The 16260-nt window shown below is 42.9% G+C and overlaps 1 protein-coding gene across 3 annotated transcripts in view; it reads left to right on the top strand.

Annotated features, from left to right (window-relative positions):
• Window positions 1–16260, top strand: part of tmem131 (transmembrane protein 131) — a 254435-nt gene that overhangs the window by 230253 nt on the left and 7922 nt on the right. For all 3 annotated transcript variants that reach the window (XM_070892447.1, XM_070892448.1, XM_070892449.1), the window contains exons 32-38: window positions 6220–6389; window positions 8334–8479; window positions 8562–8680; window positions 8809–8964; window positions 9864–10023; window positions 15347–15468; window positions 15599–15710. In XM_070892447.1, coding sequence (XP_070748548.1) covers window positions 6220–6389; window positions 8334–8479; window positions 8562–8680; window positions 8809–8964; window positions 9864–10023; window positions 15347–15468; window positions 15599–15710 — 985 coding nt within the window. The remainder of the gene's footprint in view (window positions 1–6219; window positions 6390–8333; window positions 8480–8561; window positions 8681–8808; window positions 8965–9863; window positions 10024–15346; window positions 15469–15598; window positions 15711–16260) is intronic.

The raw sequence follows: 16260 nt of genomic DNA, 5'->3' as shown, positions 1-16260 counted from the left end.
GAGAATATTTGAATAGTCGATCTGGACATGACAAAGACTTGGATGAGGGTTTCCATAACAGATAAGCTGAGGCAGGGATGGATGGGAGAGAAGTTAGAGGTGAAGTTAATGGGGGAGGGAAGAAGGAGAACAATGGAGGGTATTGAATAAATGGTTATCAATCTTAATGAGCCCATGAGCTCACACTTCGTTTATTAATTCACGGGATGTGGGCGTCCCTGGCAAGGCCAGCATTTATTGCCCATCCCTAGTTGCCCTTGAGAAGGTGATGGTGAGCCACCTTCTTGAACCGCTGTAGTCGGTGGGTGAAGGCACTCCCACAGTGCTGTTGGGTAGGGAGTTCAAGGATTTTGACTGAGCAACGATGAAGGAACGGCTATATTTCCAAGTCGGGATGGTGTGTGACTTGGAGGAGAACTTGGAGATGGTGTTCCCATGCGTTTGCTGCCCTTGTCCTTCTAGGTGTTGGCGGTTTGGGAGGTGTTGTCTAAGAAGGCTTGGCAAGTTGCTGTAGTGCATCTTGTAGATGATGCACACTGCAGCCACATTGGGCCAGTGGTGGAGGAAGTGAATGTTGAAGGTATTGGATGGATTGCCGATCAAGCGGGCTGTTTTGTCCTGGATGGTGTTGAGCAGCTTGAGTGTTGGAGCTGCGCTCATCCAGGCAAGTGGAGAGTATTCCATCACACTCCTGATTTGTGCCTTGTAGATGGTGGAAAGACTTTGGGGTGTCAGGAGGTGAGTCATTAGCCACAGTCTACCCTGCCTCTTGTCGCCATAGTGTTTATTTGGCTGGCCCAGTTAGGTTTCTGGAGCCGCCATAATGTTGATGGTCGATTCGATGGTAATGCCACTGAATATTAAGGGGAGGTGGTTAGGTTCTCTCTTGTTGGAGATGGTAATTGCCTGACACTTGTGTGGCGTGAATGTTACTTGCCACTTATCAGCCCAAGCCTGGATACTGTCCAGATCTTGCGGGCAAGGTCTGCTTCATTATCTGAAGAATTGTGAGTGGAGCTGAACACTACAATCATCAGCAAACATCCCCACTTCTGACCTTATGGTGGAGGGAAGGTATTTGATGAAGCAGCAGAAGATGGCTGGGCCTAGGGCACTGCCCTGAGGAACTCCTGCAGTGACATCCTAAGGCTGAGATGATTGACCTCCAACAACCACAACCACCTTCCTTTGTGCTAGATATTACTCCAGCCAGTGGAGAGTTTTCCCCATGATTCCCATTGACCAGTTTTACTAGGGCAGTCACTCTCCCCTCACCACTGTCCATATTTGGACCAAGACTGTAATGAGGTCTCGAGCAGAGTGGTCCTGGTGGAACTCAAACTGAACATCCATGAGCAGGTTTTTGGTGAACTTGTTGAAAGTTAAGGTGAAGGAGCCAGAGGAGAGGATTTTAAGGAGCTAGTTGGTATTGGAGAGAAGAAACTAGGGTCTAGACATTTGGTAGGTTAGTGCCTGGTGGGGGTGCTAATGGGGCACTAGAGGGTTAGCGTCCAGGCACGATGAATGCAGTGACGCCCGCGAACTTCAGTGCCAGTTTAGCGCTCGTGCTAACTAGGAGCGTAGGAACATAGGAAATAGGAGCAGGAGTAGGCCATTCAGCTCCTTGAGCTTGCACCGCCATTCTATAAGATCATGGCCGATCTGATCTTGGGCTCGGCTCTACTTCCCTGCCTGCTCCCCATAACCCATCACTCCCATCTTTCAATTATCTTTCAAAACTCTTAGCGCCAGGGCCTCTCGCGCCTCGCAGATCGTGACATCATAAAATGCGCAGTTCCCTGTTATCGTCCCGGATGGAAAATGTACTTTCGCCCCCTGCTTTATTGCCCGTGCGCCAATAACACCAGCAAGAGGAGGTGCTGTTAACCCTTCAGGAGCTGTTGTTAAAGGGAATGGTTTTCAGCTAGCATAAGCTTTATTATTTGCACCAGTCCGGTGCCTGCACAAAGTTTTTAATGTTTCATTGGTGCAAGATGTCCAAGCCCTCCACTTTGTGAGTGTTTTGGGGCTGTAATGGCAGTCAGCCAAATCATCTTGACAAACAGAACTGCCGACAGCTAGCTTGTGCAGCATCATTGGCCCTTCCCTTTTAAGCAAGGAAAGCAACTTCTGTGATAGAGTGCCGTTACCAATGCACTCAAAATTGTTTAGCGCTCTGCCGTTACCGCCCTGCTCTCTGACATTAACGCTCTAGGAGAAGTGGTTTGAGCTTGTTTTAGTGCTCCATATCCTCTTGGAGCACGAAAACTAAATTTAAGGGAGGCGAGAATGATTAGCGCTTGGTGCTAATTTTTCAACTTTTAAAGTTTTAGTGCCCCGAACAGGGCTATACAGAATTTCCCCCCCTTAGGAATTATCTTTGATCCAGAGTACTGGGTGGTTTTGGTAGAGAAGATTGAGGCCCACTGACGCTTGATGTGATCCAGCCAAATTTGGTGATGAATGGCCAAATCTGTATCACACCATATACACTCCAGTCTGCACCACTTAGACTCGACGGAGCAAAGATGGGGCTACAACAGGGAAATAATCAAGAATAGACAGTTAAAGTTTTGGTAAAAGTGGTGCGAGCAGGTGATTGAACTGCCCAAAATAATTGGTGCGCTTAATACAGTTTAAGCGGCACCTTTTTAATTGACACCTAATAGTTATGGCAAATAGAGCCATTTGTCCAAAAGAGGTGGCTGTCTGGGATTACAGGAAAGATGTGATTGCACTAGAGAGGGTACAGAGGAGATTTCTGAGGAGGTTGCCAGGACTGGGGAATTTTAGCTATGAGGAAAGATTGGATAGGCCGAGGTTGTTTTCTTTGGAACAGAGGAGGCTGAGGGGAGACTTAATTAAATAAAATTATAAGCAGTCTGGATAAAGTGGATAGGAAGCCCATATTTCCCTTAGAAGAGAGGTCAATAACCAGGGGTCATAGATTTAAAGTCATTAGTAGAAGGATTAGGGGGAGTTCAAGAGATCCCTTTTCATCCAGAGGGTGGCAGGGTCTGGAACTCACTGCCTGAAAGGGTAATCGAGGCAGAAACCACAATCACATAAAAGATAGTTGAATATGCTCTTGCGATGCCATAAACAGCAAGGCTACAGACCAAGAGCTGGAAAGTGGGATTAGGCGGGACCGCTCTTTTTCGACCGGCGCAGACACGATGTGCTGAATGGCCTCCTTCTGCGCAGTAAATTTCTATAATCTATAAATGCAAGAGTTTTAGGAATAGAAAATAGTGTATTTTACACAAATGCATTTCTCCTGTCATGAGAAGACTATACATTTTATTTTTCCAGTTAAGAAAAAAATCCTGGTCTAGTATCTTCAACTTTTAAACCAATGTTTCCTTACCGACACTGCCCCCACCCTCCCCCCAAAAAAACTTACTCTAATGTGATGCCAGACTTAGCCATAAAATCTGTTGTTCCTGCTATTGGCATTTATAAAGAAAATACAGAAAATGCCACAATTAAAAACTGTTTGGTACACAAGGAAGAAATACAGCTGAAGAATGCATGCATTAAAATCTCGAAGGGTTGAGAGGCTGTCCCTTAGGATAACAATGTGGGGAAACATTTTACAAAGTTTAGCAGGCAGATAATGGGGAAGAATGTTCAACTTGTTTAATCAGGTAATGGTTCAGTTGGCTATCCAAAATGGGACACGGTGAAGTATACAGCTGTTAATGAGGTGGGGGGGGGGGGGGAATAAAAACAAGAAGCGGGAAGAGAAGGAATCAAATCAACAGGTAATTGAGAGGGAGTAGCTGGAGAGAAAGATTCAAGGGATCGCTCTAACCTGCAGAGTAATGGTGAGTAGATAGTCTTATCAAATGTCAATAATCAGAATCCAAATGTAAGTTCTCTGGGGAGGGGTAAGAGTTGACCAGTTAATTACTAGGATTGGAGGTTGCTGCCAATTATTGTAGACTGTATTCTAGGAAGGTTCTCCAGACGTGAAGAAATTTAGCCTGATTTAATCGTTGTAGTGCATAATCTACTCTGGGCCGATTTCCAATACATGTGGAAATAATTTTGACATCACGGTCCACTTCCATTTAACTGAGTCACCCTGTCTTTGTAGTATATCAAAGCTCAGTGGAACACACTAGGATCCAAAGGTAAGCTCTCCAACATGAATCCTGGCACATGATGGGGGAGGGTTAAGTTCATTAGCAATTGCTTTGATATTTTAATTGTGATAGCCCTCGATAATCAAACATTTTCTTCGGTCCAAATTGGCAGCCTGAGTTCGGAAAGAAAAGTTTATGAAGAGAAACCTTGCCAGCTATTTTCCTGGCGCTAACCTATGAATAGTATTACACCTGGATCTGTTTTGCGGGTCACCTACTTTAAATGCCTGCCTAGTAAAAAAAAAAAAATAGCGTGTAACCATCTGCACAAATGAGGCCTTCTCCCTCTTTGTACTCGTGTGTATGCAGTGAACTGCAACTTCAGTTTTAAAATTAACCAGTGAGTTCGCATTTTGGCACCGGCAGCTTTCATTTTGGCCAGAATAGCTTCTGATAAACCAAGAAGGGCTTCCATAAAACTACAGAGACTTATTAGTGACTTACGGACTAACTGCAATCAGTGTGAAATGGATGACCATTTACTTGTTTCATTCATTGCCCCTGGTGGCTACTGATCTTTGCTGGATGGTTGGCTAAATATCAACAGCTGGAAGAACCAGCTATTGTGAACTTGGAGCAAAGGGAACAGTTTTTCAAGCAATATAATGTTCTAAGATTGGCTGTAATTGCTGAAGTACACTGACGGCAGGACATATTAATGGCAATTGATATTGATGGAAACGGAATTGAGTTGGATATAACACACTCTTGCGATGAGCTGAATAGACATAACGCACTCTTGCGATGAGCTGAATAAAGAGCCCAAGTTTGCTTCTTTTTGATTATGGCTGTGTAAAACACTTGCAGCTGTCCATTATTCTGTAGGCAAGACTAAATTGCTTACATTCTGTAGACAAGACTAAATTTCCTTCTTATTTTTTTAAAAAACTGCAATTAGTAGAATATAATACAGCCCTTCATTTTTGAGAAATATTGTATCTCATTGGATAAAGTTACTAGGGACTAACTGGGACCAAACTGTAGCTACTTTTCTGACCTATCCTGAATTAGAGAAAATTGATCGATCAAAATCAATGATATCTGAAGGCTGGGGCAGGCGAAGCGGGAGGATGGAGCGGGGAGAGTGGCCGATGTCTCGGTGCAAACAGTCCACCCTGTACAGAATGCAGTTGGTGCAGCATTCTGTAGGGATGGAGGAGTGTGTGCACACAGATAAAGCTGAAGTTGATATGACAGAGGTCATTAGTGGCCATGGAATGATCAGCCGTGATCTTATTGAATGGTGGTGCAGGCTCGAAGGGCTGAATGCCCTACTCCTGCACCTATTTTCTATGTTTCTATGTTAATTGCTAACTGATTACTAACCAAAAACTAGTGATAAAAGCCAGCTTGCGGCTCCCAACGGATCAGCTTCTTGAGCCGGTCTTGATTACTGAAAAAAATTGAGCTTCATTGGGCTGAATTGGCTCGGCTCTTAACCTCAACTTTTATTTGAATCTGCTAGTGGAGATGTTGGGTTTCTCAAGTTGATTTAATTTATGAGTACAGTTCCACTCAATAGAATTTTAAATGCATAATACCAATTGTTGATACCAATTCCTAGCATACCAACAAGTTTGATAATTTCTTTAAAAAATTGTCATCCTTATGGGTTGACTCTTTACTTTTGATTTGGGCAAAATATTATATTCCATCTATTTAAAGCAACATTAAAATATTTTTTTTTTCTCCTTCTACCATCACTTCCCAGTGCCATGCACCACTCCTGTCCAAGAGACTCAATCTATTCTCCAACATCTATGAATGCTAATGCAGAACAAGCTGCAAGATATAGGAAAGTGGCATATTTTGTCTTGCTTTCTGATTTTTATTGTTCCTCCAGCCACACTGTAGGAAAATACTTTGTATTTGCTCACTGCTTTCTTTAGTCACCCGAGGATAGTTCGCTGAGTAATCGAATCCCATTGCAGTGTCGGAGTACATTACACCAACTCAAGTCTGCATAACCAACTTTAATGTCCCTGCATGTTCCGGTCATTAATCACACTGGTTTGAATCTTAATTGAATTTTCCTCTGACATTGTGGACACTTTCTTATCTTCTATCACAGGGAGAGTAAAATTACAGCGCAAAACTAAAGCACAGAAAAAACGTGAAGAAAAAGACAGACGGGTGAAAGGAAAGCCACAGGAGGATGAATTAAAAGATGCCGATAATGATGACAGCTCTTCCACCACCACGGAAACGTCCAATCCAGACGTCGAATCACCTCTCAAAGAGGTTAGTTGCATTCTTTTTATAAAATATGGACAATTGTACCTTGACACAGCTAAGTGTGAAAAGCCTGGTCTTTAATAAAGTTCTATTATAGCTGGAAGAGGGGTTCAAACCTCTAAGTAGAACCTTTCATATGAGCTGCTCCAGGCACAGTGATTTAATTCTGCTTCTCTTTTCAAATTATAATATTGAGAGTAAATAACTAGCAAATACCCTTTCCAGTCAGTACCTTAATCTTTCTTGCCATCATGTAAGCCATAGTCTGTGCTTCCCCACAAAACCTCCACCATTGACCCATTGTCCTCTCCAGCTCCTGGCCCTCTCCAATCCCCCGTTCCTCGCTAAGAACCTTCAGCATGTCAGATCCGAGGTCTGTGACCATCTCCCATGTAACTTATTTAAATCTCTCCATTTGTGCTTCCATCCTCCTCAAAGGGCCAAAACAACCCTTACCAAAGTCATGAATTAGATCCACTTTGACTGAGGCCATGGTTCATTATAACTGCCCCTCACATCCATCCTCGACCTTTCCACGGCACTGGATACGATGATCAAGCCCCTCATCGAGTTCCATGGGACTGCCCTTATATGGTTTCTTTCTTGCTTATCCAAATACGGCCAATGCATCAACAGCACCGGCTTCTTGTAAGTCCTCCATACAGTCACTTCCAGATTCTGCCCAGGAATGTATCCCTGAGCTCCTCCTCTTCATTTTCTCCGTGCTATCCCTTGGTGACAACTTCCATATGTATGTGATGGTGCACAGATTTACCCCTCCATCACTTTTCTAAACGCTTGGACTGACTCCATACTATCAATTTGCTTGTCTGACATCAAGTCCTAGAAGAGTCATGATTTCCAGCAGCTCAACATTGGGATGACTGTGGCCATCATCTTCAGACCCTGATCCAAACTCTATTCCCTTGGCACTGTCTCCATCCCTCCTTCATAGTAAAACAAAAAAAGCAAAATACAGCGGATTCTGGAAATCTGAAACAAAAACCGAAAATGCTGAAAACACTCAGCAAGTCAGGCACAGCATTGGTGGAGATAAATAAATAGGTTAATGTTTCAGGCTTAATCCTCCATCGTAATGAGAAGATATTTCAGATGAACAGTTTATAAGAAGGAACTGAGCAAGGGAAAGGGGATTTACAAAAAGCACATAAGAAAAGAAACAATGAGCTGGTAAGTGATTAGGTGGAGAACAAGAGGTGGTTAAATGACATAGCAGCACGAGACAAAGGTTGCAAAGTGACTAGTAGAACGATACGGTGCTGTTCCTCAAACTTGCATTGAGCTTCGTCAGAACAGTGTAGAAGGCAAAGGGCAGAGCTGTCTGAGAGATGGAAAATTGGGGTGGCAGGTGACTGGTGGAGCTCAGGGTCACGCATGTGAAGAGAATGGAGGAGGTTCAGCAAAATGATCATCTGATCTGCGTTTGGTCTCCAATGTAGAGACTGCATTGAGAGTTGTGCAATACACAGTATACTAGGTTGGAGGAAATGCACATAAATTGCAGTCTCACCCTCATCGGAAGCAGAGTTTGGGCCTTGGATGGTGCTGTGGGAGATGGTGCGGGAGGGAAGGAGAGTAGGTATTGGAGGTGAAAAAGAGTGAACTCAGGAGACATGAGGTAGATTAGGTCATTTGTTTTGCTGAACACTTTGTATGCACCTTTGCCTTACACATAGGTATAAGATACTCCTCTCACCACTGTATAATCGATTAAGCTTTTTAAACTGGCTAAAGTAGCAACAGAAATAGAGATCGATGTGATGTTGGAGTCCAGAGCAGACAGTAAGACTGGTGATGAGAGGAATACCTTGCATATATGGAACTGTTGGTGAATTACTTGATGAATGTGTTTGGGGAGGTAATTGTGCTAAAACTCTTAATGACTTCAAAGACTGCAAACCAAAATTGACTAGCATTTTTTATCTTTAGTCTCCAGATTCAGATAAGAAAAAAGGGAAAACAGTGTTGTCTATCAAAGAGAAAGATGATGCAGATATGTTTCACATGTTAAAATCTAAAGGAAAGAAACCCCTAGGAACTGTCAAAAAGGACACCCAGAATGACATTAAATCCAGGTAAAGCATTTCTAACATCAAACTTATAATATAAATGGACAATTTTCTTTTAAAATATTAATTGGCTCTTTTTTTTTTAAAGTTCGCTGGAGTTGCCATATACTACTCCATTAGAGAACAAACAGCGCAAAACCTTTCCAGCCAAAATAGTATCTTCAACCTTGACGAATTGCCCAAAACTGAGGAACCTACCAAAAAGAGGTAGGGGTTTCTCGTGTCTCTGAAAATGTTTCAAATTATAAATTCACATTAGGATTGTGCACAATTTCTTTTTGACGTGGAAAGCTTTTTTACTAATTATAATTCTTAAAACATTTTTTTTCCTTTAGTGCCTGGTAAATTAGTAGATGGAAGGCCATCACCACTGGTAAAGTTCCTTTCAAGTGGTTCTGGTCAGGAAATGGGAAATAGCAGCAGTTCAGAGGGCGAGAAAGACTCTCCACCACCTGAATGGGACGTTGTGCCTATTCCCAAGTCGAGTAGCAGTAAGTGATGTCTTGCTCTCCTGGGATTTTTTTTTTTAAATATGGGAATAAAAGGCTATTCAATGTCATTGCTTCTGCTTGTCAAAATGCTATTTGGCCTCTACATTTGTTCAGTTCTCAACAAGTAGTGGTTTCACAATCTTATCCCAGCAGAAAGAGATGTTGTTACGAATGAATCGAGGAATCTGTTTTTAGATACAGATTGATGCATGTGGCCTGACCTATAGTTTTGCAGTCCATAGTTTAGAGCCTCCCTTTTGCACCAGAATTCTACCTGCAGTATAATTATTGATGCCCATTCAGTTACTGTTTAAGAACCATGAGAAGGTATTTTCTATTTTTCTATCAAGGGGTATGGAGAGAAAGCAGGAAAGGGGTACTGAGGGAATGATCAGCCATGATCTTATTGAATGCTGGTGCAAGCTCGAAGCCAAATGCCTACTCCTGCACCTATTTTCTATGTTTCTAGAAGTGGAATAAGTCATACTGGAGAGGCCTTTATGATAGGCAACAAGAGATACACCTGGAGTTTTCTTGATCTTAAAAATCTACAAATGATAAGGTTTTAAGCAATTCATTGCACCCTTTCCAGTGACTATTCTTGACGCTTTAAGGTGTGACGTGTGCATCGCATTTTGTGGTAGTAATAATCGGTTTAAGGAATGTTGCAATCATTGAATTCTAGTCTAGTAAGTTTAGCTAGCCTAGTAAGCTTAGTATTCACGCACAATCATTGAAACAGGGCAATAAGTAATGTGGTTTGTTGAATAATTGAGTTCCTTTTTTAAAAAAAAAAAGATGTTTACAGATTTGCTTATGAGGTAGCACCAGCAGTTTCTATCTAATCGAGTAAATGATTTTAATTACTGATGACTTGGTCATTGTTACACATTTTTCAGGTTCAGACAGCCTTCAACAGCTCTCCATCCAGACCCTTAATGCTGATGTCTTCTTGAAGAGACAGAACTCATCTATGCCTGGACCTCCATCTCCTCCACTTGGATCATTGCACCCCTTAATTTTTCGTGCTCCCAGTTACAGTAGCATCGTCAACAATAGGTATAATTCATTGCTCACAAAATCACCCTATCTTATCTTTTGGCAACTTTTTGAGTGCTTTAATTGTCTCTGCTCAGAACCTATATTTGTGACGACAGATGAATTCATGTATGTTACAAAATTAATACCATTTAGGATTCTGATCATATAAGCTTAAAGAAGCTTGTTGTAAGCATAAGCAATGAATTTGATACAGGTTGACGGTTCATATGTGATCTAGAAGTTTTTGCAGTTTGAATGTGCTCTCTTTCTCTCTAGTTGCGGTTGAGCTGTAGTCAGTGAGACATTGGATGTGGAATAAATGTGTTTTTAAGACACTTATTCCCCTGCATTGCTATAACTAGAAAAGTTTTTCTCTTGATGTTCTCTGGCAGCCTGTCCATACACAATGCATTCTCTCCCCAATCACTTGATAATGCGTCATCAGCTTTTAAAACAATATTTCTCCTCCTCAAACACCAAGTTCCTTTTGTAAATGCGCCCTAGTAACGCACATTAGTCAATAAATTAGATTTGACTAAAAGCCATTGAGCTCATGAGGCTTTAAATAAGAATATACCAAAAATTAACCATGAAATAAGGCCATGTGGCCTACTGAAACTCATCCTTCTAGTATGCAAAGATTTCCTCCTAAGGAGGAACTCTTTTGGGATTGTTAGGTCCAAGGTGAGATAACTATTGATTGGAGCCAAGTTAATCCTCTGACAGACTTGGTAATCCACTGAGTAGGTCCCAGGTGATCAACCACCCAGATGTAAAGTATTTTACACTGGCTAAAAAAAACACCCAGCGTGGTTTATTGATCTGATCTAGAAGGGTAAACTTGCCACTCAGGACTGAAATTCCTCTCCGATATCCTGCAAGCCAATGCTGTAACTGGTAGACTGGTCTCAGCTATAATAACATAGAAAAGCTACTAGTGCCCTGTGCTGATTTTCTGTGTCATTTTAGTTAGAAGTATCAAAATTGTTTCTAAGGGCCCAAGTTTCCACATGATTCGTGCCTGATTTTTAGGAGCAACTGGTGGAGAACGGACTATTTTAGAAATCGCAATTCTCCACATTTTTTTTTCTGCAGTTCTAGTCAGGTAGAACAGTTCTAGTTTAGAACAGAATTTTTTCTTCAAAAGGGGGCGTGTCCGGACACTGACGCCTGATTTGAAAGTTTCCACAGTGAAAACGTACTCCAAACTAAAGTAGAATGGAGCCAGTGAAGATTTTTGTAGAACTGAAAAAACCTGTTCTACACATTAAAAAATCAGGCGCAGGTTACAAATTAGGCATCCAGAACGAGGTGGGGGGGAGGGGGAAAGGGAACTCATTAAATTCGACAATAAATCCTTATTTATACTTATACAAATATTATACAAATAAATCCAACCTGAATAAACATTTATAAGCCAAGAAAAGATTAAATAAACCATCTTTCCTACCTGTGTGAAAGTGCTTCAGCCAGGGAGAATTCTGCAGCCGTTCGTGCCACTGAGCAGGAGCAGGAGGAGGAGGGTGGGGCGGGGTGGGGGTGGGGCGGGGGCGGGTGGAGGGGGGGGCGGGGCGGGTGGGGGTTGCGGGGGGGAAGGAGGAGGAGGAACAACAACAACAACAACCCAGTTCGGGGGTCAGGCCTTGTCGGGGAGCAGGAGCTGGCCGTGGGAGGAGCCTTATCCACGTAGCCCCAGTGAGGCCATTCAGCCAGGGCTAGGGGCTGCGTGCTTCGGGCCCCTCCCACACAGTTCGGCGCCTGGAGCTACTGCACTTGCGTGCCGACTGTAGCGCGCATGTGCAGAGGTCCCGGCACTGTTTTCAGCGCCGGGACCTGGCTCCGCCCCCCCCCCACAGCTTGTGCTGGCTGCGCCGAGGGCCTGTAAGTAGGTGGAGAATACCGAGGATTTTTTTAGGCGCGAAAAACGGGCGCCCAGCTCGGAGGGGCGCCCGTTTTTTTTCTTGTGGAAACTTGGGCCCTAAATGTTGCGCTTCGCTAACTTTCATTTATGTCCTCTGATTTGACTTTCTGGGTTTATGTTACCTAGCATTTTAATATTTTTAAATTTGGATATAGCATGTCGAATTTCAAGATAAAATAGAAGACCTGCTAGTAATTATAAAGCAATGTTGTCCACTGCTGACTAGCTACAGGTGCAGCTACTGCGACGCTGTTTTAGCCACCTGCACTCATTTTAATTTGAAATGTCTTGCACACAATACAACTATAATAACTTGTATTTATCCAGCACCTTTAACACAGCAAAACGTCCCAGGCACTTCAAAAGTGTTATAAAACAAATTTTGACACCGAGCCATGTAAGGAGAAATTAGGGCAAATGTTCAAAAGCTTGGTCAAAGGTTTTAAGGAGTGTCTTAAAGGAGGAGAGAGAGATAGAGATAGAGAGACGGAGAGGTTTAAGGAGGGAATTCCAGAGCTTTAGGGCCTAGGCAACAGAAGGCACGACCACCGATGGTTGAGCGATTAAAATCAAGAGGTCAGAATTCGAGGAGTGCAGATAGCTTGGGAGGTTGTTTTTGGGCAATATTCCCTGTAAGCTGGGCTTTGTTCTGCACAGCCAGTTTCCTTTCAATGCAGGGTCCGTTTAAATTTCTGCGCATGCGGGGTATTTACAGTGTAAAAGCTGGTGAACGGCCTGCGCCGAACCTTGCAGATAACTGCGCTGCTGTGCATGTGCGTAGCTTAGCGGGAACATTGGTTGTGGGGCTGGAAGGGGATGACCGAGATAGGGAGGGGTGAGGCCAAGAAGGTATTTGAAAACAAGGGTGATAATTTTAAAATCGAAGCGTTGCTTAACCGGGAGCCAGTATAGGTCAGTGAGCACAGGGGTAATGGGTGAACGGGACTTGGTGCGAGTTAGGACACGGGCAGCTGAGTTTTGAATCATCTCAAGTTTATATAGGTAGAACGTGGGAGGCCAGCCAGGAGTGCATTGGAATAGTCAAGTCTAGAGGTAACAAAGGCATGGATGAGGATTTCAGCAGCAGATGAGCTGAGGCAGGGCGGAGATGGACAAAATAGATGGTTTTAGTTATGACGCGGATCTGTGGTCGGAAGCTCAATATTACACCAAGGTTGCGGACAGTCTGGTTCAGCCTCAGACAGTTACCAGGGAGCGGGATGGAGTCGGTGGCTAGGGAACAGAATTTGTGGCAGGGACCGAGACAATGGCTTCCCAATATTTAATTGGAGAAAATTTCTGCTCATCCAATACTGGATGTTTGACAAAGAGTCTGACAATTTAGAGACAGTGGAAGGATCGAGAAAAATGGTGGTGAGGTAGAGCTGAGTGTCATCAGACAAGTGGAAAATTACTGTTTTTGGATGATGTCGCAGACGTGCAGCATGGAGATGAGAAATGGCGGGGGGGGGTGCGGCGGCAAGAATAGATCCTTGGGGGAACACCAGAGGTAACGATGAGGGAATGGGAAGAGAAGCCATTACCGGTTTTAGAACTGAATAGGGCCATTTTAACTCTCCTGCATTAGGGCCATTCTATTTAACTATATTAATTAGCAATCTATCTATTTCCTCCTTTCTTGTTTCAACTGAGTTTGTATTCATTAGAATTGGCACAAATAGGGGTTTAAATTAGATTTTATTGTCTGTTCTGTTTTCTTTCCTTTTACTTCTGGTTCTACACAAAAAAACATGTTGCTAGAAGAGAGCATTAGCTATGGGATGGGATGGGACTGGTATATTCCTCCATGTGTCTTTAATTTGACCAATGATTCATTCTCCATTATGTTCCATCCATTTTCCTCAACATATGAACAATGACGGACAGGTAAAAACCATCTGGTCTATTGACCCTGTCCCACACAATTGCGATACCTTGTGTATCACGATATATACACCCCACCCGTAACCATGTGATCTCCTGAGAGGCAAAAAAAAGGTTTCAAAAAAACCCAGGCCAATTTGAGGGGGAGGTGGGGGGGGAAATCTGGGAAATTCCCCTCCGACCCACGTAGGCAATCAACACTAGTCCAGGAGATCAGTCTAGCCTTGGATTCCCTGCAGTACCTGCCTTCTGTAAAAGGTGATCTCCATCCCGGCTAGAAACAAGTCCTTCTCTCGCTGGAAGGAATTCAGCGAATCAGCATCCACTACATGAGACAGCAGCCTCTTCCAGAGATCCACTGTTCTCTGGGGATTTTTTTTTGGTCTTGCCTTCAGCTGGCAAGGCCCTGAACTCTGAAATTCTCTCCCTAAAGCTCTCCGCCTCTCTACCTCTCTTTTTCTCTTTTAAGACGCTCCTTAATACATACCTCTTGACCAAACTTTGTCATTTGCCCTAATTTCTCCTTATGTGGCTCATGTCCATCTGGTGCTGTGCCACATTGCTGACAACATATTTTCTTCATCTGTTTGCTAACTGTACAACCCTCTATCTAAGCTGTACAAAACAAAAATGAAAATCAGAATATTTTTAAGCGTGCACAAACTTTTTTGGTCTTGTTTTTTTTTTTATTTTTCCCTTCCTGTCCTGAAGGTGATGATTCATCCTGGATGAAAATCCAGGTCCCTGGTAGCTTACCGAAATATAATTCTTTGTGTTAAACTTGCTGACACTAAAGACTTTCATCTATGACAGCTAACTTGGCACAATGCAGAGATGAAATTTTGGACCTTCATCTGGAATACTAAACCACACAGCTCAGCATATCCAAGATTTGATTCCTAGTCTGAGCTGATTTAGCTGATACATCAGGGTCAACCTCTCCGTGCCTAGGCTAGGAAGCAGAAAATCATTCTGGATTCCTGCTTCTGGTCATTATCCAGTGACCCCATGCCCAAAAGTGCTTTCCTGGTGTGAACAGGAATGGACTTGGCAATAATAGTCCTCCCTGTATAGGTTCGCACATTACTAGAGAACACACTCAAATCCATTGTTTAACTAGTGTTCTGGTGGGAAATTTTGTAGTCAAACCTCATTAAACAACAAAAATTATTGCTCATTTTAAAAACTAACATTTTTATTTTGAACGTGTAGAGCGCTGTCTGTATTTTCTCATGATTTTTAACATTTTGAATGCTTAATGTAAACTGCTCCAAAACCTTTTGAAGTTGTGGGGTGAGGAATCGGTTGAAAATGGAGTTAGCAATTTTCTGATGGGGAAATATGAACGTGGTTAAATCTTATTTTCACATCTATGTTTCCATGCAGGCAAATATGTGCATATTATTTGCATATGGTTATGAACGTAATGCTACTAATTTTACAAATATGTGGTGTTTTGATGGTTTTTTGCCGTCTGTATTTTTGAAGTGTGTGTGATAGAATTGTCTTTTTTTTCCTCCCCCCTTTTTGCTGCAGTGATGCTGGTATTAAATCGGCGAATGGTAGCAAATCCAAAATCACCAAAACAGCATCTCTCCCTGGGAAAAATGGCAACCCCACTTTTGCTGCTGTGGCTGCTGGCTATGACAAGAGTCCAGGTACAAACTACATTGTCAAACTACAGAGCGGTAGATATGGAACGCATTCATTCATTTGCTACTAGTAAATCTGTTACTCAAAATAAATATTAAATATTCAGTTCACAAAATGTTTATAATATATTTGCAGGCAGCAGCGGTCCAATGAAAGCACCTTTAAACAAAGCAGAAGCCTGTGGCAACATTCCTACCCCTTTATGTAATAGTATGGCTTCCTTTGACAGTGATGAGTCAGACACCAGGTGAGGAATATAATCAGACTAATAACTGATTTTAAGTTTCAGGATGAACAGCAGCGAGGGGTGGGGGGGATATTTTTTGACTCCATCCCTTCCAATTGTATTTTAAAAAGACAACTTCAGTTAAAATCTTAACTGAATTGCATTTTTAATTGTTTTCCAATACATTTGAAACTCCCTTATCCAGAACTTCCTCGTCCAGAACCATTCCCAGCCACTGGATGGCGCATGCGCAGAACTCCGACATGAACAAATGAAGTCCTTCCTCACTGCCGACTCATGCAATCGCTGGCCTGACCCCGCGATCCACCGCCCCCCCCCCCCACTCCCTTCCCCATAATCTCTCTGCCGCACTCCCAGCCCCAAGCCAGCCAGCCACGATATCCCTTTGCTCAGTACCTGTACCATCCAATTTAACGTGATCACCCTTTGTCCAGAAAAATCCCTTATCCAGCACAGGCCAGGTCCTGAGGGTTGCGGATAAGGGAGGTTCAATCTATATATGAATATATGTTGGGGTGAACTAACATTTCATGAAGTATAATTTCCGTGT

The sequence above is a fragment of the Pristiophorus japonicus genome, chromosome 10 (genome assembly GCF_044704955.1).
Source record: "Pristiophorus japonicus isolate sPriJap1 chromosome 10, sPriJap1.hap1, whole genome shotgun sequence".
In the NCBI taxonomy this organism is placed as follows: Eukaryota; Metazoa; Chordata; class Chondrichthyes; family Pristiophoridae; genus Pristiophorus; species Pristiophorus japonicus.
The sequence above is the reverse complement of the archived record's forward strand: the minus strand, read 5'-3'. Positions and strand labels throughout refer to the sequence as shown.